Source organism: Vipera berus, assembly GCF_964194415.1.
Source record: "Vipera berus genome assembly, chromosome: 16".
Taxonomy (NCBI): Eukaryota; Metazoa; Chordata; class Lepidosauria; order Squamata; family Viperidae; genus Vipera; species Vipera berus.
This window is the reverse complement of record NC_138219.1, coordinates 5,947,464-5,971,103: the sequence shown is the minus strand read 5'-3', so window position 1 is coordinate 5,971,103 and position 23,640 is coordinate 5,947,464. Positions and strand designations below refer to the sequence as shown.

Below are 23,640 nucleotides of genomic sequence, written 5' to 3'. Positions count from 1 at the left end.
AGATTGACAGCTGCAGAGTGACAGGTCCTGGACGCCTTACTCTGAGCTAGGAAGAACAGTGCAAAAGCCGTCTTTTTTCCTTTCCATGGCAACTAAAGAGCCAGAACAGGGATTGACTTCTGACAGCAGAAGGTAACCGAGCTTATCACAGCATAAGGATTAACTCTTCGGAGGACGAGAAGACGCAGAAGGAGGAAGGTACTCAGCGTACCCGGCACGACCCATTTCTCACCTGCCAGGTGGGAACAATCTCCTTAGAAGCCTTCTCATCCCAGAGACAGCTAAAAACGAACACAATTACTTTTGTTTCGGCTTGGGAACCTCTCTTGGGCTTTGTGCTTGAGGTGGGGGAGGGGAAGGAAGAAACTTTGATTTGGGGTTTGGCTGATTTGATAGGCTTGTGGTTAGAGAGACGGCTAGTATATATATTGCAAGCATTTCTCGACTTTACGACCTATTCTATTCTATTCTATTCTATTCTATTCTATTCTATTCCATTCCATTCCATTCCATTCCATTCTATTCTATTCTATTCCTATTCTATTCTATTCTATTCTATTCTATTCTATTCTATTCTATTCTATTCTATTCTATTCTATTCTATTCTATTCTATTCTATTCTATTCTATTCCCATCACATTCTATTCTATTCTATTCTATTCTGTTCTATTCTGTTCTGTTCTGTTCTGTTCTGTTCTGTTCTATTCTATTCTATTCTATTCTATTCTATTCTATTCTATTCTATTCTATTCTATTCTATTCCCATCACCTTCTATTCTATTCTATTCTATTCTATTCTATTCTATTCTATTCTATTCTATTCTATTCTATTTGTATTTTCTGAATTCATATTCTATTCTATATTCTATATTCTATTCTATTCCTATTCCTATTCCTATTCTATTCTATTCTATTCTATTCTATTCTATTCTATTCTATTCTATTCTATTCTATTCTATTCTATTCTATTCTATTCTATTCTATTCTATTCCCATCACCTTCTATTCTATTCTATTCTATTCTATTCTATTCTATTCTATTCTATTCTATTCTATTCTATTCTATTCTATTCTATTCTATTCTATTCTATTCTATTCCCATCACCTTCTATTCTATTCTATTCTATTCTATTCTATTCTATTCTATTCTATTCTATTCCCATCACCTTCTATTCTATTCTATTCTATTCTATTCTATTCTATTCTATTCTATTCTATTCTATTCTATTCTATTCTATTCTATTCTATTTGTATTTTCTGTATTCATATTCTATTCTATATTCTATATTCTATATTCTATATTCTATTCTATTCTATTCTATTCTATTCTATTCTATTCTATTCTATTCTATTCTATTCTATTCTATTCTTTTTCAGTGCCGTTGTAACTTTGGTCACTAAATGAACAGTTGTAAGTCGAGGGCTTACCTGTATTACCTAAAAGTAAATAATCGAGGTTTTATGCTATTACCTTATTCTACTGCACCCAAAGGAGTCGGAAGTCAACGTTTTTCCTTTCTTTTTCCCTTCTGCCTTACACTTCCCCCCCCCCTTTCCCTTTCCCCTCCCTTATTTTCCCATTATTTTCTTTTGCATTTTAAATGTATACTTCCAAAGAGTAGGATCTGCTTTCTCTCGACCGCCGCTCGGGGGGGGGGGCTGCAGGGGAGATTGGGGGACCCCCCCAGCTCTTGCTGCGGAAGCGCCCCATTAGGAACCCTTATTCCATTGACAGGTTCGGGACTCTTCCCTACCGTGCTGGGGGGGGGGGCGGAGGGCGGGGAGGAAGCTTCCGAAATTTAATCTAGCCGTTTGGACCCAGCCTGATCTTGCTTGCGCCCACTTGCCGGAATTCCTTGGCAAGGCCGGCCCCATCATGTGAAGGGTTTTGGAAGCTTCCATGTGTGGCGGTTTCCAAAGGGCTGCGTCTGAATAGCAACACGGGGGCAGACAAGGGGCTGGTTGTTTGTTGGGGGGCTGGGTGGCAGCAGCAGAAGCTCCGGGTTTGGGGACCCGGCCAAGAGACGTTTTCCAGTCCTTGAGAGGATGGGTGGCTGTGGGGGCAGAGGAGGGGGGGGAACTGGGGGGCATGAGCTGCGTTTCCTGGATTAAGTAGGCGGTGCAGAATGTGCTGAGTGGAAGACACCCCCAGCATTTTTGAACGGGGAGGGGGGGGCAATGAAATGCTTTGGCTTGGATATGTAAGGGGTCAGCTATGAAAGGAAGCTTTTCCTGTTTTGCTCTAGCGCTGCTAAGAGTCTTGGTTCTTTTGCTTTCCTTTGCTGGTCACTGGTCAAATAGCTGTGGGAAGCAGAAGAAAGAGTGAGTTGGCTGGCCTCCAAAGTTGACCTAAGTTTCTAGTCCTCAAGGAAGCTAAAGAGGTGGAGAGGCTGGCACTCCCCCCGCTGGTTAAAAAAAAGTGGGTTTCAGGGATTCTCTTGGTGAGGGGGGAAGAGTGAGTGGCTGGCATCCAAGGTTGACCTAAGCTTCTAGTCCTCAAGGAAGCTAAAGAGGCGGAGAGGCTGGCACTCCCCCCCGCTGGCAAAAAAAAATGGGTTTCAGGGATTCTCTTGGCTGGGCGGAGAGGGACCGAACGAGCTTCAAGGAGTCCCATCAAGTGACTAATCTCCGTCTCTTTTACAGGTAGCCAACCGGTGACCTCCGATGAAGTCGTGGTGGCAGGTTCCAAGGTGATCCTCTCCTGCAAGGTGGAGGATCCAGAAGATTCCTCGCTCCAGTGGTCCAATCCCGCTCAGCAGACGCTCTACTTCGGAGAAAAACGAGGTAACGCCGACGGCATCGCAGCCCAGCTTGTGGCCGCTGCCCGGCGACAGTCCCCAAATTTATTTACCGTGATTTATCCGTCCCCATCCTTAAATCCCAACGACGGGAAACGCTGTAGACTGTCAGAGGCGCCAATAACAAATGCAATTAGCTGCCAGCCAAATCCCTCTGGCTCAATTTGGAACCAGGTCCTTGCAAACCGAGCTTCTGTTGTCGCGCTTTATATTTTTTGGGCATTTGCAACCCCCTCAGTTTTCGGTGTCCAAATCTGCCTTCAAGCCCTTCTTGACGTCACGGAGGGAAAGGTAAAAATCCAGAGGCCTCTCTGAAAATCCCAGCTCTGTCAAATAAGAGGAAATAGAGCATTTGCTTCAATGGGGATTTCTCCTGCCTGGGTAAAGGAGATAAGGGACTATCTGCAAACAAACCTTAAAGATGTTGGTTTTCCCGCTCACCTGCGGTGACTCGAAATGGCCTCCCAGTGACCAGCGAAACATATTTTTTTTCCCCCTCAAGGAGAATTTATTTTCTCCACCTTGAAGCTATTAATATGCTACGAACACAAGACATTTTTATGGTGGATGTAATCCATATTTTCTCAGGATCCTCCTCCTTCTCACTACCGGGGCCGACTAACGAGTTTGAAAAGGGCCATATTTGAAACGGGAGTTTAAAAAGCAAAACGAACCATTTGCTTAAAAGAGCCCGACATCGTCGGCTACTTTGAAAATCTTGGAGATTTTTGTTTCTTTGTATTTTGGGTGGCTTGGTCTAAACCGAAAACAAGATATTTTGGGGCCACACAAAGCCGCCCTGAGTCTTCGGAGAAGGGCGGGATATAAATGTAATAAAAATAAATAAAATAAAATAAATCTAATTGGGTTTGGTGTGAAAGGCAGATTGTCCTTTTTTAAGCACCACAAATGACAGCCGCAGATGGTCCTTGACTTGCAACCATTTGTTTAGTGGCCATTGAAAGTTACAGTGGTCCTAAAAATGTTATTTATGACTGGTCCTCAACCTTACAACCATTGTAGCATCTCCATGGTCATGTGACCAGAATTTGGACACTTGGCAACTGAGTCCCTTCCAATTCTATTCTATTCTGTTCTGTTCTGTTCTATATTCTATATTCTATATTCTATATTCTATATTCTATATTCTATATTCTATATTCTATATTCTATATTCTATATTCTATATTCTATTCTATTTTACATTCTGCCCTAATAAGCAGGCATATACATAGAATGAAGGCTATTGCTAAGCACATTGGTTTGTGCTTAAATTGTACACCGCCCTGAGTCTTCGGAGAAGGGCGGGATATAAATGGGATTAAAATAAAAATAAATAAAAATAAAATTCTATTCTATATTCTATTCTATTCTATTCTATTCTATATTCTGTTGTATTTTATTCTATTTTATATTCTATTCTATATTCTATTTTCTATTCTATTCTATTCTATTCTATTCTATTCTATTCTATTCTATTCTATTCTATTCTATTCTATTCTATTCTATTCCATTCCATTCCATTCCATCCCTTCTAGCACTGATGATGTTACCTAGTTGGGTCATGAAACGTCTCCAAGAAAACCACCCAGCTCAGCGAAGCATCAAAGAAACCTCATGTCAACCCTGAGCTACAAATATTCTCCTTTATTGTTTTCACTGTCTAATATTGTCTGGATTCTCTACACATTTGCCTAGTTCTTTTCCAAAAGCCAGCCCCAAATACCCCTCCATCATATTCTGTTCACTTCTATTCTGTTCTTACTATGCATTACAGACCTGCAGCCCTGTCTGTGTGTACGCCCAAAGTTAAACAGATTAAACTTTTTTTTTCTTTTCTTCTTGCCATCCTCAAACGAAGCCAGCTCTGTGAGAAGTCCCAAACTGATAATTTTGCTCCAGGCTTGGCGTTGAGAGAGACACTTGCTGCTCTTAATTTGTTGAACTGCAGAGATGTTATCTGAATGTGATCAATGATTTATTGATGAATGATGCTCCAGCCCTATAAATCTAAGAGGAAAGCCTATTGATTTCCATACTGTAAATTCCAAGGATGTCATGTCATGTCACTCTGTTTTTAATAGTATTTACAACGTTGTGGATAGCTCGTTTTTCTTCATTTTGATTTGGGGAGAAGTTTTTTTTGGGGGGGTTCCTTTAAATTTGGCCTTTTTGTTTCCTTCTGTCTGCAGCCAGGGATGTTGTAGCAATTCACTGAAGCCTTAGCTTGCTAGTTCCAACGTTTGTTTGTTTATCTGAAGGCATGAAGATGAGTGTTAGCAGGAAGACCGTTTGCAACAGTCTTTCTCCTAAGGAAGTGTCATGCAGAAAGAGGTTGCAGTATTTTGATCTGGAATCCACGCAAATACAGGCGGTTCTGAACAATTTGCAATCTCTTTCTGATTCGTTTGCCACAAATTTCCCCTAATCACAGACTTCACGCCTTCAGCTGGAGCATGCAATTCCCTCCAGCGTGTGTATTTTTTTTTTACTGCCACAAATTCAGCATTCTTTGTGATTCCCTGTAATTACAGCTGTGAAATTCTTTAGAGCGGTGTTTCTCCAGCTTAGCAACTTTTAACATCTCAGCCAGCCATGGGAATTCTGGGAATCCGATGTACTAGCACTGAAATGACCACTAGATGGCAGCAAGGAGATAGTTTTCCTATCTCTTTGCTGTCCTCTAGTGGTAATCCCAAGCTTTGCCACTCCAATGCAGTGGCTTGGGAGAATTCTGGGAGTTGAAGTCTACTCATCTTAAAGTTGAGAGTTGAGAAAAGCTTGAGAAACTCTGCTTTAATGTTTAAAAAGAGATAAAAAATTTTTGCACTTTAGAGCTTTCCCTGATTTTATATTTTAGATGAGGCTTAGAATCTCGACATATACCAAATTTCCAGGATAGGAGGGGAAAAAATCTAAACTTTTTCAAGCTGTTGAAAGCAGTAAACAAATGTCCTTGTTTTGTTCCATTTTTTATAGCCTTTTATAACAAATAGCAATATGTGGTTGTATGTATTTGTTCACTGTTTTAGCTTTGTTATATGACACCCAGAGGTTTTTTTCAGTGAGATGGGTTATATAATTTAGAGATAGATAGATAGATAGATAGATAGATAGATAGATAGATAGATAGATAGATAGATAGATAGATAGATAGATAGATAGATAGATAAGAGATGAAGGAAGGGAAGAAAGGAAGATTGTTTTTTATGAGATGGGCTATATAAATGATGGATAAATAGATAGACAGGGGAAGAAGGAAGGAAGGAAGGAAGGAAGGAAGGAAGGAAGGAAGGAAGGAAGGAAGGAAGGAAGGAAGGAAGGAAGGAAGGAAGGAAAAAATATTGTTTTTGATGCGATGGGCTATATAAATTAGATATGATAGACAGATAGACAGACAGACAGATAGATAGATAGATAGATAGATAGATAGATAGATAGATAGATAGATAGATAGAGATAGATGATAATGATAGATAGATAGATGATATAGATAGATAGATGATATGATAGAGATAGATAGATAATGATAGATAGATAGATAGATAGATAGATAGATAGATAGATAGATAGATAGATGATATAGATAGATAGATGATATGATAGAGATAGATAGATCATAATGATAGATAGATAGATAGATAGATAGATAGATAGATAGATAGATAGATAGATAGATAGATAAGAGATGAAGGAAGGGAAGAAAGGAAGATTGTTTTTTATGAGATGGGCTATATAAATGATGGATAAATAGATAGACAGGGGAAGAAGGAAGGAAGGAAGGAAGGAAGGAAGGAAGGAAGGAAGGAAGGAAGGAAGGAAGGAAGGAAGGAAGGAAAAAATATTGTTTTTGATGCGATGGGCTATATAAATTAGATATGATAGACAGATAGACAGACAGACAGATAGATAGATAGATAGATAGATAGATAGATAGATAGATAGATAGATATAGATGATAATGATAGATAGATAATGATAGATAGATAGATAGATAGATAGATAGATAGATAGATAGATAGATAGATGATATGATAGAGATAGATAGATCATAATGATAGATAGATAGATGATATGATAGATAGATAGATAGAGATAGATGATAATGATAGATAGATAGATGATATAGATAGATAGATATGATAGAGATAGATAGATAATGATAGATAGATAATGATAGATAGATAGATAGATAGATAGATAGATAGATAGATGATATGATAGAGATAGATAGATCATAATGATAGATAGATAGATAGATAGATAGATGATATGATAGATAGATAGATAGATAGATAGAGATAGATGATAATGATAGATAGATAGATGATATAGATAGATAGATATGATAGAGATAGATAGATAGATAGATAGATAATGATAGATAGATAGATAGATAGATAGATAGATAGATAGATAGATAGATAGATAGAGATAGATGATAATGATAGATAGATAGATGATATAGATAGATAGATAGATAGAGATAGATGATAATGATAGATAGATAGATAGATGATATAGATAGATAGATATGATAGAGATAGATAGATAATGATAGATAGATAGATAGATAGATAGATAGATAGAGATAGATGATAATGATAGATAGATAGATGATATAGATAGATAGATATGATAGAGATAGATAGATAATGATAGATAGATAATGATAGATAGATAGATAGATAGATAGATAGATAGATGATATGATAGAGATAGATAGATCATAATGATAGATAGATAGATAGATAGATAGATAGATAGATAGATAGATAGATAGATAAGAGATGAAGGAAGGGAAGAAAGGAAGATTGTTTTTTATGAGATGGGCTATATAAATGATGGATAAATAGATAGACAGGGGAAGAAGGAAGGAAGGAAGGAAGGAAGGAAGGAAGGAAGGAAGGAAGGAAGGAAGGAAGGAAGGAAAAAATATTGTTTTTGATGCGATGGGCTATATAAATTAGATATGATAGACAGATAGACAGACAGACAGATAGATAGATAGATAGATAGATAGATAGATAGATAGATAGATAGATAGATAGAGATAGATGATAATGATAGATAGATAGATGATATAGATAGATAGATGATATGATAGAGATAGATAGATAATGATAGATAGATAGATAGATAGATAGATAGATAGATAGATAGATAGATGATATAGATAGATAGATGATATGATAGAGATAGATAGATCATAATGATAGATAGATAGATAGATAGATAGATAGATAGATAGATAGATAGATAGATAGATAAGAGATGAAGGAAGGGAAGAAAGGAAGATTGTTTTTTATGAGATGGGCTATATAAATGATGGATAAATAGATAGACAGGGGAAGAAGGAAGGAAGGAAGGAAGGAAGGAAGGAAGGAAGGAAGGAAGGAAGGAAGGAAGGAAGGAAAAAATATTGTTTTTGATGCGATGGGCTATATAAATTAGATATGATAGACAGATAGACAGACAGATAGATAGATAGATAGATAGATAGATAGATAGATAGATAGATATAGATGATAATGATAGATAGATAATGATAGATAGATAGATAGATAGATAGATAGATAGATAGATAGATGATATGATAGAGATAGATAGATCATAATGATAGATAGATAGATGATATGATAGATAGATAGATAGATAGATAGAGATAGATGATAATGATAGATAGATAGATGATATAGATAGATAGATATGATAGAGATAGATAGATAATGATAGATAGATAATGATAGATAGATAGATAGATAGATAGATAGATAGATAGATAGATGATATGATAGAGATAGATAGATCATAATGATAGATAGATAGATAGATAGATAGATGATATGATAGATAGATAGATAGATAGATAGATAGATAGAGATAGATGATAATGATAGATAGATAGATGATATAGATAGATAGATATGATAGAGATAGATAGATAGATAGATAGATAGATAGATAATGATAGATAGATAGATAGATAGATAGATAGATAGATAGAGATAGATGATAATGATAGATAGATAGATGATATAGATAGATAGATAGATAGAGATAGATGATAATGATAGATAGATAGATAGATGATATAGATAGATAGATATGATAGAGATAGATAGATAATGATAGATAGATAGATAGATAGATAGATAGATAGATAGATAGAGATAGATGATAATGATAGATAGATAGATGATATAGATAGATAGATATGATAGAGATAGATAGATAATGATAGATAGATAATGATAGATAGATAGATAGATAGATAGATAGATGATATGATAGAGATAGATAGATCATAATGATAGATAGATAGATAGATAGATAGATAGATGATATGATAGATAGATAGATAGATAGATAAATAGAGATAGATGATAATGATAGATAGATAGATGATATAGATAGATAGATATGATAGAGATAGATAGATAGATAGATAGATAGATAGATAATGATAGATAGATAGATAGATAGATAGATAGATAGATAGATAGATAGATAGATAGATAGATGATATGATAGAGATAGATAGATAATGATAGATAGATAGATAGATAGATAGATAGATAGATAGATGATATAGATAGATAGATGATATGATAGAGATAGATGATAGATAGATAGATAATGATAGATAGGCAGGCAGGCAGACAGACAGGCCTAAGATGACCCCTTTGCCCCTTCTCTAACTCGCCCTGCTTCCTCCCCCCAGCATTGCGAGACCTTCGAATCCAGCTGGAGAATTCGACAGCCAACGAGCTGAGCATCAGCATTGACAACACCACGCTGGCCGATGAGGGAGAGTACACCTGCACGATATTCACCCGGCCCGTCCGGACTGCGAAAGCGATGGTCACCGTGTTGGGTGAGGCCAAGGGGTCAGTGGCAAGCCCTGTCCGAAACAGGGGGGTCTGTTCCTGGAACATTTCAGTCTTTCTAAGTTCTTGGGGGGGGGCGGCCTCCATCGGGAAAAACCCCAGTCCTCTCCTGTCTGGGAAATACAGGTAGTTCTTGACTTAGCGGCCAGAATCCAGCCCAGATTTTCCGTGGCTAAGCAAGACAGTTGTTGAGTGGCCTTTGCCTCACTTTACGACCTTTCTGGCCACCGTTGCTAAGCAAATCGTGCCGTTGTTAAGTTAGTAACGGGGTTGTGAAGTGAGTCTGGCTTCCCCGTTGACTTTGTTGGTGAGAAGGTCGCAAAAGGGGATCACGTGACCCCGGGACCCTGCAACTGTCATAAGTACATGCCAGTTGCCAAGCCTCTGAGTTATGATCACGTGACCGTGGGGATGCTGCAGCGGTTGTAAGTGTGAAAACTGGTCCCCTTTTTTCAGTGCTGTTGTGACTTCAGACGGTGACTAAATGAATCAGTCAAGGACTGCCAGAATGCTTCTGAATACAGGGACATGAGTTGCAGATTCCCAGAGAAAAAAACACGTATACTTTTGGGGGTGGCTGAAATGTTCCAGGAATGGAAGACCTGTTTTGTACATCTCAAACATGAGATTATTTGTCTGAAATGTTATAGGGTTCCTTGCTTGAGCAGGGGGCTGGACTAGAAGACCTCCAAGGTCCCTTCCAGCTCTGTTATTCTATTCTATTCTATTCTTATTTCTATTTCTAATATTCATATTCATATTCTGTTCTATTCTTTCCGTATTGTATTGTATTGTATTGTATTGTATTGTATTGTATTGTATTGTATTGTATTGTATTGTATTCCATTCCATTCCATTCCATTCCATTCCATTCCATTCCATTCCATTCCATTCCATTCCATTCTATTCTATTCTATTCTATTCTATTCTATTCTATTCTATTCTATTCTATTCTATTCTATTCTATTCCATTCTATTCCATTCTATATTCTATTCTATATTCTATTCTATATTCTATTCTTATTTCTATTTCTAATATAATGGAATATAATGGAATAGAATAGAATGGAATGGAATGGAATACAATACAATACAATACAATACAATACAATACAATACAATACAATACAATAAGGAAAGAATAGAACAGAATATGAATATTAGAAATAGAAATAAGAATAGAATATAGAATAGAATATAGAATGGAATAGAATAGAATAGAATAGAATAGAATAGAATAGAATAGAATAGAATAGAATAGAATAGAATGGAATGGAATGGAATGGAATGGAATGGAATGGAATGGAATGGAATGGAATGGAATACAATACAATACAATACAATACAATACAATACGGAAAGAATAGAACAGAATATGAATATGAATATTAGAAATAGAAATATTCCCTTATATTCCATTGTATATTCTATTCTATTCTATTCTATTCTTATTTCTATTTCTAATATTCATATTCTGTTCTATTCTTTCCTTATTGTATTGTATTGTATTGTATTGTATTGTATTGTATTCCATTCCATTCCATTCCATTCCATTCCATTCCATTCCATTCCATTCCATTCCATTCTATTCCATTCCATTCCATTCTATTCTATTCTATTCTATTCTATTCTATTCTATTCTATTCTATTCTATTCTATATTCTATTCTATATTCTATTCTATATTCTATTCTATTCTATTCTATTCTATTCTATTCTATTCTATTCTATTCTATTCTATTCTATTCTATTCTTATGAAAAATTTAATAAGGAGGCAGGAGAGATGTCATCCCATCCCAGAGCTACAGTTTCACTCCAAGCTCAAAGGCATTGTCCTTTCTGGGAACAAACACTTCAAAGCGCATCTTCTCTGGGATACTCTAAGTCACTAGTCCTCATTGTCCTCTTCTCTTTCAGGAATCCCACAGAAACCCCAAATCTCGGGTTATTCAGGTCCTCTTAGGGAAGGAGACGTAGCCCTGTTGACGTGTGCCTCTTCTGGCAGTAAACCAGCTGCTCAGCTTAGATGGAATAAAGGGAATAGAGTCTTGACAGGTAAGCCACAAACATGCTAGTCAAAAACCAAAGAAGGATGTCAGATTGGGTCATCCAGTTTGTTTCCCAGGTGTAGTCAAGGTTTTAATGAAGCTTTTGTAAAATTAAGAGCCCTACCTTTACCATTCTATATTGACTGGATTTAGCCCCGTCTTTCTTTAAAGCCTATTAAACCAGTGACCCTTAACATACAATAACCTGTGGCCAGGTTAATTATCTGTACGTCAATTATCTCTAAGTAGTGTCAAATTACATGCCAATATATAAATATTTAATTTTGTAGCTTGAGAATGTACAGCTTACCTTGCCAGGCAGAATGGAATGGAATGGAATGGAATGGAATGGAATGGAATGGAATGGAATGGAATGGAATAGAATAGAATAGAATAGAATAGAATAGAATAGAATAGAATAGAATAGAATAGAATAGAATAGAATAGGGAATAATAGGAATAGAATAGAATTAGAATTAGAATTAGAATTAGAGTTAGAACAGAACAGAACAGAACAGAACAGAATAGAGAATAATAGGAATAGAATGGAATGGAATGGAATGGAATGGAATGGAATGGAATGGACTAATAGAATGAAATAGAAATAGAAATAAGAATGGATAGAATAGAATAGAATAGAATAGAATAGAATAGAATAGAATAGAATAGAATAGAATAGAATAGAATAGAATAGAATAGGGAATAATAGGAATAGAATAGAATTAGAATTAGAATTAGAATTAGAATTAGAACAGAACAGAACAGAACAGAACAGAATAGAGAATATTAGGAATAGAATGGAATGGAATGGAATGGAATGGAATGGAATGGAATGGAATGGAATGGACTAATAGAATGAAATAGAAATAGAAATAAGAATGGATAGAATAGAATAGAATAGAATAGAATAGAATAGAATAGAATAGAATGGAATGGAATGGAATGGAATGGAATGGAATGGAATGGAATGGAATGGAATAGAATAGAATTTTAGTCATATTCCCAAACTCTTGCAGTCTTCTAAAGAAAATCGTAGACATAAACACTCAGTTCAAAATTGAGTTGTCTCAATTTTCCCTTTCCCCTTCCCCTTCATTTTTCCTTCTCCCTCCCTCTCCACCTTTCCTTTAATGTTGCGCCTTTCTAGACTGTGATCTTGAAATAATGAGGATGAATCTATGTCAGGCTACTCTGGAATATCGAGAGGGGGCAAAACCAGCTTTAAATAAATAAAAAGCCCTCTTGTAAATGTTGATTTCTCCCCCCCCCCCCCGGCAATAAAAGATCAGGATCCTTGAGATGAGTTTGTTGACTCGCGAGTTGAATTTTTTAGATCAGAAACTATCCACTCAGCATGTTTTTGATCCAGAATCAAACACTGTATTTACAGTATTAAGCTTGTGAATGCTAAAGCTTCCTCTTTCCGCTATGTATTCAAGATGGACAGGGATTAATATTTATATGTTATTTATATGTAAGGGTGTAGGCTTATACATGTGTTGTATATAGTATGTTTTAAATGTGTGTTTTGTAGGTGGAAACTTTTGAGAGCAAGCAACAGAATTTCATTCATGACAATAAAGATTTTCTTTTCTTTTCTTTTCCTTTCTTTTTTTCTTTTCTTTTCTTTTTTCTTATCTGTTTGGATGACCTTTTCTGTCTGAAATCATTTCATCTCCTTTTGCTGTATCCTCCTAAGCCACCAATCTTAAGTTTCTTTGTTTGTTTTTCTCTTTCTCTCCCAAACAGGCCAGTCGTTGGAAGTCTCCAAAGATGCAAACGGGAAAACGTTTACAGTCAGCAGCCAAGTAGAAATTATGGTTGGCAAAGAGGACGATGGAGCAGATGTTACGTGCACAGTGGACCACTCCTCTCTGCAAATCTTTGAGAAGTCCGCCTCGCAGCGTCTCTCCGTCTTTTGTATGTGACTCAGGAAAAGCCCGTGACTTATTTCAAAACCTTGCCGAATTAGGACAGTGTCAGTTCTGAGCCTGGCCTGTTGCTTTGATCTGCAAGCTTGTTCAATTAGGTTGCAAACATTTCGTCTCCATTCGAGGGGACATCGTCCACGCGCTTCGCATTGGGCTCGTCTGTCTGAGCACTGGCCTTTGAATACCTTTTTAATGTGATGCAAATTGGTGTGGATGTTGTTGTCCGCATGTCGCTGAGTCATGGTCTGTTTTCGGGCTGTTTGGCTGGCTCGTTGTTGTCGCTGGGCCGCAGTCCTTGGTGTTTTAAATATCATCTGTGTGATGCCAGTGGCATTTGTTCGTTTGGTCTAGTCTGGTTTCGGGTCTGGTTTCAGGTTGTTTGTTTGGATGGCAGTTGTTGTCGGGACGTGGTCTGATTTCTTGTTGGGGGGTGTGTGATTTTTGCACAAAACAGACCATGACTCAGAAGCAACTGAACAAACGACACCATTTGCATCACACAGACGATATTTAAACACCAAAGGCTGTGGGCCCAGCAACAACAAACAACCAATCAAAGAGACCAAAGCCAGACCATGACTCAGCATTTGCATCACACAAAAAGGTATTCAAAGGCCAGTGCTCTGACAGACAAGCACAACTCAAAGCACACTGAAGAGGTCCCCCCGAATGGAGATGAAAGGTTTGCAGCCAAATCGCCAAACTCGGAGATCAAAGCAACAGCCGAATTACCAGCCCAAGCTACTAATATTCAAACACATTTCCATTCTGAGCCTTCCACACTGTTTGTCCGCCTTGGCCACTTAGAGATAGGCGGACTCCAACTCCCAGAATTCCTCCCATTTTTAATTTCCCTAAAAGGCCTTCTTGAAATAAAAATGACAAGAACTCTTGCAGCCTTCTAAAGAAAATCACACACATAAACACACAATTCAAAATTGAGTTGTCTCGTTTGCCTTTCCCCTTCCTCTTCATTTTTCCTTCTCCCTCCCTCTCTACCTTTCCTTTAATGTTGCGCCTTTCTAGACCAGGAGTCTTCAAACGTGGCCCTTTTATGACTTGTGGACTTCAACTCCCAGAATTCCTCAGCCAGGTGTGCCTGGCTGAGGAATTCTGGGAATTGAAGTCCAGAAGTCATGAAAGGGCCAAGTTTGAAGACCCCTGTTCTAGACTGTGATCTTGAAATAACGAGGATGATTCTATGGCAGGCCACTCTGGAATACCAAGAGGGGGCAAAAGCAGCTTTTAATAAATAAAAAGAATCGCCTTGCTTTGCAGCATGTCAGCATCCCATTGATTATTATTTTAATTAAAAATATCTTTTAAAAAGTTCAAAGAGAGAAAGAGCCAGGAAGCTTTCAAACTGGCAAGGAAGGCTTTGATGCAGATGTCAACGGAATGACTCATCTCTAGATTAATAAACCCAATAAAGAATAATAATCAATAGTTGTCCAGCCAGATACAGGTGGTCCTTGACTTACAACCGTTCATTTAGCGACCGTTCAAAATTTCCATGGCGCTGAAAAAAGTGACTTAGGACCCCTTTTCACAGTTACGGCCTTTGAACCATCCCCAGGGTCACATGATCAAAATCCAGATGCTGGGCAACTGACTCGTATTTATGGCGGTCTCAGCATCCCAGGATCACATGATCCCCTTTTGCGACCTTCTGATAAGCAAAGTCAATGGGGCAGCCGGATTCACTTTACAACCGGGTGGCCATCTTATTTTAACTGCAGTGATTCACTTAATAGCTGTGGCAAGAAAGGTCATAAAATGGGGCAAAGCTCAGTCAACAAATGTCTCGCTTAGCAACAGGAATTTCAGGCTCATTCTCGTAAGTCGAGGGCCACCTATAACCTTCCTCTTTCTTCTCCTTGGTCGTCTTCTCCGCAGACAAACCAACGGCAAAAATCGAATCCAAACCGGAGCGTCCACAAGAAGGGGACAGCTTAGTGCTTCAATGCAAAGGAGAAGGGAATCCGATGTAAGTGTCCTGTCCTTTCTTAAAATGCTATTTTTCTCCAGCCTCTATCCGACCTCTTCTTCCAGTTTTGTGGCTTTTGATCTTGGAGAAAACCAAGCTTTCTTGCCTCTGCATTTCAACTTGGCTTTAGAGTAATGTGTGTGTGTGTGTCTGTGTGTGTGTTGCTTTTGTGTGGGTTAGATGGAGAAATGAAACCTTTTCGATTCAGCTGAAGACTGTGAGAGCCTGAAACCTTTTCAAGGACACCAGAACAGGTGTGGATCTGAAGCAGACAGTTCCCATAACAAAATGAACTTGTTTATATGGACTAAGTAAGGCGTTGGGGGTTTAAGCTGGGAAAACTATTGTTTAAAATCTATGAATTGGTGTTGGAACCTCAGAGTTAGTTTTGTTTCGACACGCCGTGTATTCAATAAAGAGTAAGATTTTCGGAACTTGGGAATTTTATTTGGATCCTCAAGTTGGATGTTGACAGTTAAGTTGCTTTTGAAAACAGGTGGGTCTGTGTGGGACAGTTGTGATTTTGAGTTCGCAGCTTCCCACGCACGCACAGACACCCAGGAGAGGCAAACTTTGGCAGCCCACGTAAAGGAGGCTAAAATGAGGAACATTTGCATAATTGTTTTTATTTTGCGTTTTCCTTTTTGAATTTTTCTCTGCTTTGGAAGAAGAAGCATTGTTGGGAAAAGCACTTTTCTGGCTTTGGCGCTTTTCAGCCAAGCGTAGCATATGTAGCTTTTTCAACGCATCATTAACCATGAGGACTGCAAACTTACTTTAAAAAAAAAAAGTCCTGGAGATCCTTTATTTTTCAGCTGCCTACATACCATGTGTGTGTGTATGTGTGTGTGTGTGTGCTTTCAGTACCCTGCAAAAAATAATAAATGGTTTATGATCAAATAAAAGTCCTACAGCAGCAAAAATAAAATAAAGTAAAATAAAAAATAAAACTAGAAGCGAAGAAGCCGATGCAAGCATATTTTGAAGGGGGCCGTGAGTGGGAATGCAGATAAAAATTAATCGTAGCCAGACCGTGGAATCAATCCTGGCTATTTTTCAGTTCTTTTATTCTTATTGTTTCTTTTAATTTTTTGGGGACAAGTTCCAAGGGGTGACTATAGAAATTGAAATGATAAAATACAAATATTCCTCAATTTATAGCCACAATTGAGCTCAAAATTGCATTATAAGTTGAGACACCGGATGACTGCAAGTGAGTTTCTGGCGTTTTTTTCATGCTGTGGATGTTCAGTATATGCCATGGTGACTAAGCAGCCGATTCATTTGAATGAGTGTTTTTCTGCTGGAAATGGGCGAAACCTTGGCAAATGGTGGTCACGTGACTGCAGAACATCGTGACAGCTGTGCAGCTGACGACGTGGTCACGTGACCACAGGGGGCACCAGAACCATTTGCGACCACCAGGGGGTGCTTTACAGCAGGGGGTCTCCAACCTTGGTAATTTTTAGAGTGGTGGACTTCAACTCCCAGAATTCCACTGACAGGCGAAGTTGAGGACTTCAACTCTCAGAATTCCTCAAACAGACAGGCTGGCTGAGGAATTCTGGGAATTGAAGTCCACCACTCTTAAAGTCGCCAAGGTTGGAGACCCTCGTTTTACGGGCCCTATTGCACTTGTTCCATGCCCGTGGTAACGTCGAACCATTGTAAAATGAGTGGTTGTTAAGCGGGGACTCAACAAAGCCAAAAAAATCAACATCTTCCCTTCTCTTTGATCCGTGGATCTGTCTGAAGTTGTTTGAGACGTCTCTCTTCTTCCTTTCCTTACAGCCCTCAGGAATACAGGTGGGAGAAGGATGGAGTTGACGCCTTGTTAGATGCTCAGGATGACATCCTCACCTTCCCCAACCTCAACAAAAGCGACAGTGGGACTTATATTTGCTATGCTTCCAATCTTGTGGGCAGGTCTTCTGCGAAATACACCCTGTCCGTCAGCGGTAAGCCAGGTTTTGTAGCCCCTCTGCCTCTTCGTTGACTTATTAACAGAATAACAGAGTGGGAAGGGACCAGGAAGGAAGGAAGGATGGAAGGATGGAAGGAAGGAAGGAAGGAAGGAAGGAAGGAAGGAAGGAAGGAAGGAAGGAAGGAAGGAAGGAAGGAAGGAAGGGAATAATAGAGTTGGAAGACACCCTGGAGGTCATCTAGTCCAACCCAGTGCTCAAGCAGGAGACCCTATCCCCATTTCAGACAAAGGGCTGTCTCTTCTTAAAAACCTTATTTTTAAAAAAGAAGGAAGGAAGGAAGGAAGGAAGGAAGGAAGGAAGGAAGGAAGGAAGGATCTGAAAGGAAGGAAGGAAGGAAGGAAGGAAGGAAGGAAGGAAGGAAGGATCTGAAAGGGAGGAAGGAAGGAAGGAATGGAAGGAAGGAAGGAATGGAAGGAAGGAAGGAAGGAAGGAAGGAATGGAAGGAAGGAAGGAAGGAAGGAAGGAAGGAAGGAAGGAAGGAAGGAAGGAAAGAAGGAAGGAAGGAAGGAATGGAAGGAAGGAAGGAAGGAAGGAAGGAAGGAAGGAAGGAAGGAAGGAATGGAAGGAAGGAAGGAATGGAAGGAAGGAAGGAAGGAAGGAAGGAAGGAAGGAAGGAAGGAAGGAAGGAAGGAAGGAAGGAAATAACAGACTTGGAGGGGACCTTGGAGGTCATCTAGTCCAACCCCCTGCTCAAGCAGGAGACCCTATCCCCATTTCATGCAAATGGCTGTCCAGTCTCTTCTTAAAACCTCCAGTGTTGGAGCATTCACCGCTTCTGGAGGCAGGTTGTTCCACTGGTTAATTGTTCTGTCAGGAAGTTTCTCCTTAGTTCCAGGTTGCTTCTCTCCTGGCTTAGTTTCCATCTGTTGCTTCTCATCCTGCCTTCAGGTGCTTTGGAGAAGAGGTTGACCCCCCCCCTTCTTCTTTGGGGCAGCCCCTAATCCTTAACCCTACTCCTAGGAAATGCCCTCCTCCCACACCAGCTCCTTTCATTTACCTCAAAGGGATGTTGTGGAAATGGCAGTTGTGAGGAAAGTGCCAGCCCTTATAAATTCTTTTACTTATTGTCTACTACAGCCTAGTTTTCTGCAACCGAGGGACAGGCAGAAATTCACTGGGGTTGGAAAGGTCATTAACCCAAATAAACTCCATTAAAAATTAACTTCAGACAATACCAGAGTTATTAAAAATTCATCTAGAGCAATCTAATAAAAGGTCCTAATTTTGTTATGGAGATTGGCCTACCAAGGGTCCTGGTGGATACAAGAAAGGAGAGAGATCCATATTTCTCCTGGTTAGCAACTTTTAGTGCAACAACAAACTTGGGGGGGAAAAAACTAAATTAAAACCCTCAAAGAGGCATTTTAGCTCTGTAGAGTCAGGAAATGAAAATAGAAAATCTCAAAATATTTGGTTTCCATTTCATCTTGGCCAAGAACTTGAAAATGGCCGTAATTCTTGATCAACCTTAGTTCCCGATGGAGGAAACACCCTCACTAATTTGGTGAAGTTACTACACAGCTCCAAATGGTAGTTGTGCAGCTTGCCAGGCATATCACAACGCTGTGCTAATTGTTGTCGTTTTTTAGCCTACCTATCCGTTTACACGCTGAGCCTGTATTTTCTGTGTAATTCAACTCTGCTATTTGCAAAAAATTGCACCCTGGGTAACCTTTGTGGTGGTGTGTGCATTTTCTTAAAAAAAAAAAGAAACGCACAAACCTATGGTGATAATAACAATGTTTCTGGCTACGAAGAGCAATGCAGCGAACAAGCAAAGGTAGTTATGGATTAACATGGTGTTTCTCAAACCTTGACAGTTTTAAGATGTGAGGACTTCGACTCCCAGAATTCCCCCAGGTAGCGTGGCTGGCTGGGGGATTCTGGGAGTTGAAGTCCACCTATCTTAAAGCTGCCAAACTCAAGAAAAACAGGATTAAGGCACTGAGAAGACTTGGGTCCCTCAGCTATTGAATTCAGTAGATAAATTGATTTATTGATTTATTTTATTTTATTTTATTGGATTTGTATACCGCCCTATTCCCGTAGGACTCAGGGCGGTTTACAGGGCAGTTAAAACCATGAATACAAAAAATTTAAAACAATTAAAACAATTAAATTAAATTCAAGCCCCAAGAGTAAATCTAAAACCCAGTTAAATTAACAACCCCACAGTCTGGACCAAACAGATCGAAGAGCCAAGTTTTCAGGTCCCGGCGAAATGAGCGAAGGTCGGGGGGCAGTCCTAAGTTCTGTGGGTAGTTGGTTCCGTAGGGCAGGCGCACCCACAGAGAACGCCCTTCCCCTGGGAATAACCCGCCGGCATTCATTAACCGGCGGTACCCTATTTGGGCCAGTTGCTAGCTAGGCTTCCATAAGGTGGGAGCTGAAGCAAGCAAGCCATGTTCTGAGTGGCCTGTCGGGATACTCTAGCCTAGATATCCCGGCTTGCTAAGATAATTTCATAGCATCTCTAAAGACAAATGAAGTTCTTCTGGTACGTGGGTGTGAAACCCAGAAATAGCGAGCAATAACGTAATTTTGCAGAAGAGAGAGTGAACTTTGCTTTGGCCCCTGAATCTTGCATTCTGCTTCCATCCGGATAGATGCCAGTCCCATGACGCCACAAAGGAGTAGCTATCACGCCATTGTCGGGGGCGTGGTAGCCTTCGTCATCTTCTTCCTCCTTATCCTCCTCATCGTTCTGGGACACTACTTGATTCGGCACAAAGGTAAGGGCCAGGGCCAGCCCCCTCCTGTCCCTTCGGCCCCTCCCGTCCCATCTTCATGTGTCTTGGAGTTCCACTGCCCCGGCTCTTCGCTGTTCTTCAGAGGGAGGCCTCGGTCAATCAGTTGCCCAGATTGGAGGCCTACAGGAAGTCCTGGACTTAACAGGCACTCATTTAGCCACCATCCGAAGTTTACAAGGGCACTGACAGGAGTCACGGAGGGCCGGTCCTTGGGCTTACGGCCACGGCCGCAACCCCGTGGTCACCTGGCCAAAATCCAGGCGCTTGGCCTAAGACGCAGGAATGAGTTAGGGCTTCCAATGCTCCTCCGTTTTATCTGCCCGTAGAAGGAAGATTTGCAAAAAAAAAAAATATGTGGTCTTTTTTTACCTAGGAACTGAGGCAAATAATTCTCATTTGTCTTCCTCCGTCCCTCTTTCCCTCTTCCTCCTCCCTCCCTCCCTCCCTATTTTCTTTCCTCCCTTTTTCCCCCCTCTCCTTTTTATTTCCTTCTCCATCACTTTCCTTCCTTCCCTCACTCCCTCATTTCCTCCATCTTCCTCCCTCCCTCTCTCCCTTCTTTCCTCCCTCCCTGCCATTTTCCTTCCTTTGTTCTGTATCTTCTCCCTCCCTCCCTTTCACCTTCCTTCCTTGTCTATGATCTTCCTTCCTCTCGCTCTCCCTCCCTCCCCTCCATTTTCCTTCCTTTCTTCTCTATCACCATCCCTCCCTCCCTCCCTCCCTTCCTCCCGCTCTGCTTCCCTCCCCTTCATCTTCCTTCCTTTCTTCTCTATCACCATCCTTCCTTCCTTCTCACCCTCCCTCCCTCCCTTCCTCCCTCCCTTCCTTCCTCCCGCTCTCCTTCCCTCCCCAATTTCCTTCCTTTTTTCTCTATCACCATCCTTCCTTCTTTCTCACCCTTCCTCCCTCCCTCCCTCCTTCCCTCCCCTTCATTTTCCTTCCTTTTTTCTCTATCACCATCCTTCCTTCCTTCTCACCCTCCCTCCCACACAGGTACCTACCTGACCCACGAGGCCAAAGGCTCAGACGACGCCCCGGATGCCGACACAGCCATTATCAACGCAGAGGGAGGTCAACCAGGCGGGGATGACAAGAAGGAATATTTCATCTAAGAGGGGAAGGGTGGGGAAATGGTGGCAGGGCAGCAAGGGGGGGGGGAGAAGGAGGAGGAGGAGGAGGAGGAGGGGGAAAAAAGGAAGAAGTAGTGGCCAATTGGACCCCGGCCTCAACCATTGGATGACAACGGAACCCACCCACCCAATATGTCTGTGGCATTTCTCTCGTGCCCAGGAAAGAATTGGACGGAGAAAGGCAGGGCCGAGATTAACGGTAGACGGAGAAGGAGAAAGAGAGAGAGAGAGAAAGAAAGAAAGAAGGAGGGGGGGCATAAAAAGATCAACTGGCTCATGATGCTTCTTGAACTTGTATAAAACATTGCAACCACATGGGAGGGGGGGAACTCCCCCCCCACCTGAACATTGGGAATCCTTGGAAACCAACAAAAGCCCCCCCCCCCAGCTTTTCCTGCTTGCTTGTATCTACATTCCTAAGCCTGCCGAGCTCACACTAAACACAGAGAGCTGAAGAATGAGGGGTAATGCTACTTTCCTTCCCTTCCCTTTCTCCTTCCTTCCTTTCTTCCTTCTGGCTTGTTTTTAGGGCTGTTGGTTTGAGGGGGTGTGTGTCTCTTCCCTCCCCTCTTCTTCCCCCCTCCCTTTTTTTTCTTTCCTTTTAACGATGTGCTCTGTTTTGGACGTTCTTTCTTTCTTTCTTTCTTTCTTTCTTTCTTTCTTTCTTTCTTTCTTTCTTTCTTTCTTTCTCTCTCTCTCTCTTTCTTTCTTTCTTTCTTTCTATCTCTATCTCTTTCTTTCTTTTTCTTTCTTTCTTTCTTCTTTCTTTCTTTCTCTTTCTTTCTTTCTTTCTTTCTTTCTTTCTTTCTTTCTTTCTTTCTTTCTTTCTTTCTTTCTTTCTTTCTTTCTTTCTTTCTTTCTTTCTTTCTTTCTTTCCAAAGGCCTCCCATTCCTGTCCCCTTCTGTTGTGGGCATGTCTTGATGGTTAGGGTTAGGGGGGCGTTTGAGGGATTGGATGGGTCCGCGTTCTTTAGGAGGGTCCCCGTTGTGGGCTACGGCCTCCAGGATAAAATCAGCTTGTGCAAAAAAACAAACAAACACAAAATCAATAAATTGGGAGGTTAGCATACACTGCACCGGAGTGTAAAACACACACACGCCCCCCCCCCCACGGGTGCTTTGTAGGTCCTTCCTCCCATTGAGAAATCTTTTCCTGCAAATCGGATCCTGGAGGGGGTGAAGGACCCAAGAGTCCAGATGATTGAAGCGAGGAACTAAGTAAGACGCATTTGAAGAGGTCCAGGAGCTCCGTGGGCCTCCAATAACGCCGCTGCTGTTTGAAGAATCTTTTGTTTCTTGGGGGAGGGTCCTCCTGGAAAAAAAAAAGGAAGGGTCTCTGCTTTCAAAGTCTTCTTGATCTGGTGCCCATTCCTTAAATCATCTTCAAACCACCTGGTGCTGGTTACTTGAATCCTCTTCATTCAGAAAAAAAAATTAATCTTGGGAATTTGGAGTTTCGGTTTGGATAAATTGCTACGAGTTATTTTAAATCCTCTTAATTCTGGATAATTGGCATCGGTTCCTCGGGTCCAGTGATCCGGACGAATTAATACCCGTGATTTGGGTCCTTTTCATTCAGACAAATTACCTGAATTTCCTTGATTCAGAAAAAAAAGAGGGGGTTGGGTGGGGTGGGTTGTCAAGGTAACTCAGATCCTCCTTGATATGGACAAATGAGTACCAAAATTACTCAAGTCCTCTTGATTTTGAGCACCAGTTATTCGGATCCAAGTTTTGGAGAAAGCGGTAACTGACTTGGATCCTTTTCGTTCAGACGCATTTGGTACCGGCAACTTGAGTTTTCTTGATTCGGAGCAATCGGTCCTCGTAACTCGGCTCCTTCTTGATTTGGACAAACGAGTACCAATCGCTCGAGTGATTTTTGAAGAATCGGTAATCTCTTACTTGGGTTCTCGTGATTTGGACAAATTTGGGGGGGGGCCTGCACCTGGATCCGCTTACTTTGTGTGGAAACCAGCTCCCGGCGGGGAAGAGTGGGGAAAGGGCTTTGCCGGATGGGAAGTCCTTGTGAACTGATTTTATCCTTCGGTCTCGTTTCGTTGCTCTCTCTGTCCGAGAGAAGGATGTTGTTTTGTGGTCTGTGTAAACGAGGGGCGCCAGC

At 40.3% G+C, this 23,640-nt stretch overlaps 1 protein-coding gene across 1 annotated transcript in view; it reads left to right on the top strand.

The window, feature by feature from the left end:
- The window catches only part of CADM3 (cell adhesion molecule 3), an 80,621-nt gene extending 57,274 nt beyond the window's left edge, over window positions 1-23,347 (top strand). Inside the window, exons 2-9 of the mRNA XM_081340463.1 lie at window positions 2,643-2,783; window positions 9,522-9,674; window positions 11,605-11,742; window positions 13,485-13,655; window positions 15,563-15,653; window positions 17,445-17,611; window positions 20,245-20,370; window positions 21,382-23,347. Coding sequence (XP_081196589.1) covers window positions 2,643-2,783; window positions 9,522-9,674; window positions 11,605-11,742; window positions 13,485-13,655; window positions 15,563-15,653; window positions 17,445-17,611; window positions 20,245-20,370; window positions 21,382-21,500 — 1,106 coding nt within the window. The 3' untranslated portion in view covers window positions 21,501-23,347. The remainder of the gene's footprint in view (window positions 1-2,642; window positions 2,784-9,521; window positions 9,675-11,604; window positions 11,743-13,484; window positions 13,656-15,562; window positions 15,654-17,444; window positions 17,612-20,244; window positions 20,371-21,381) is intronic.
- Window positions 23,348-23,640: the final 293 nt, after the last annotated feature.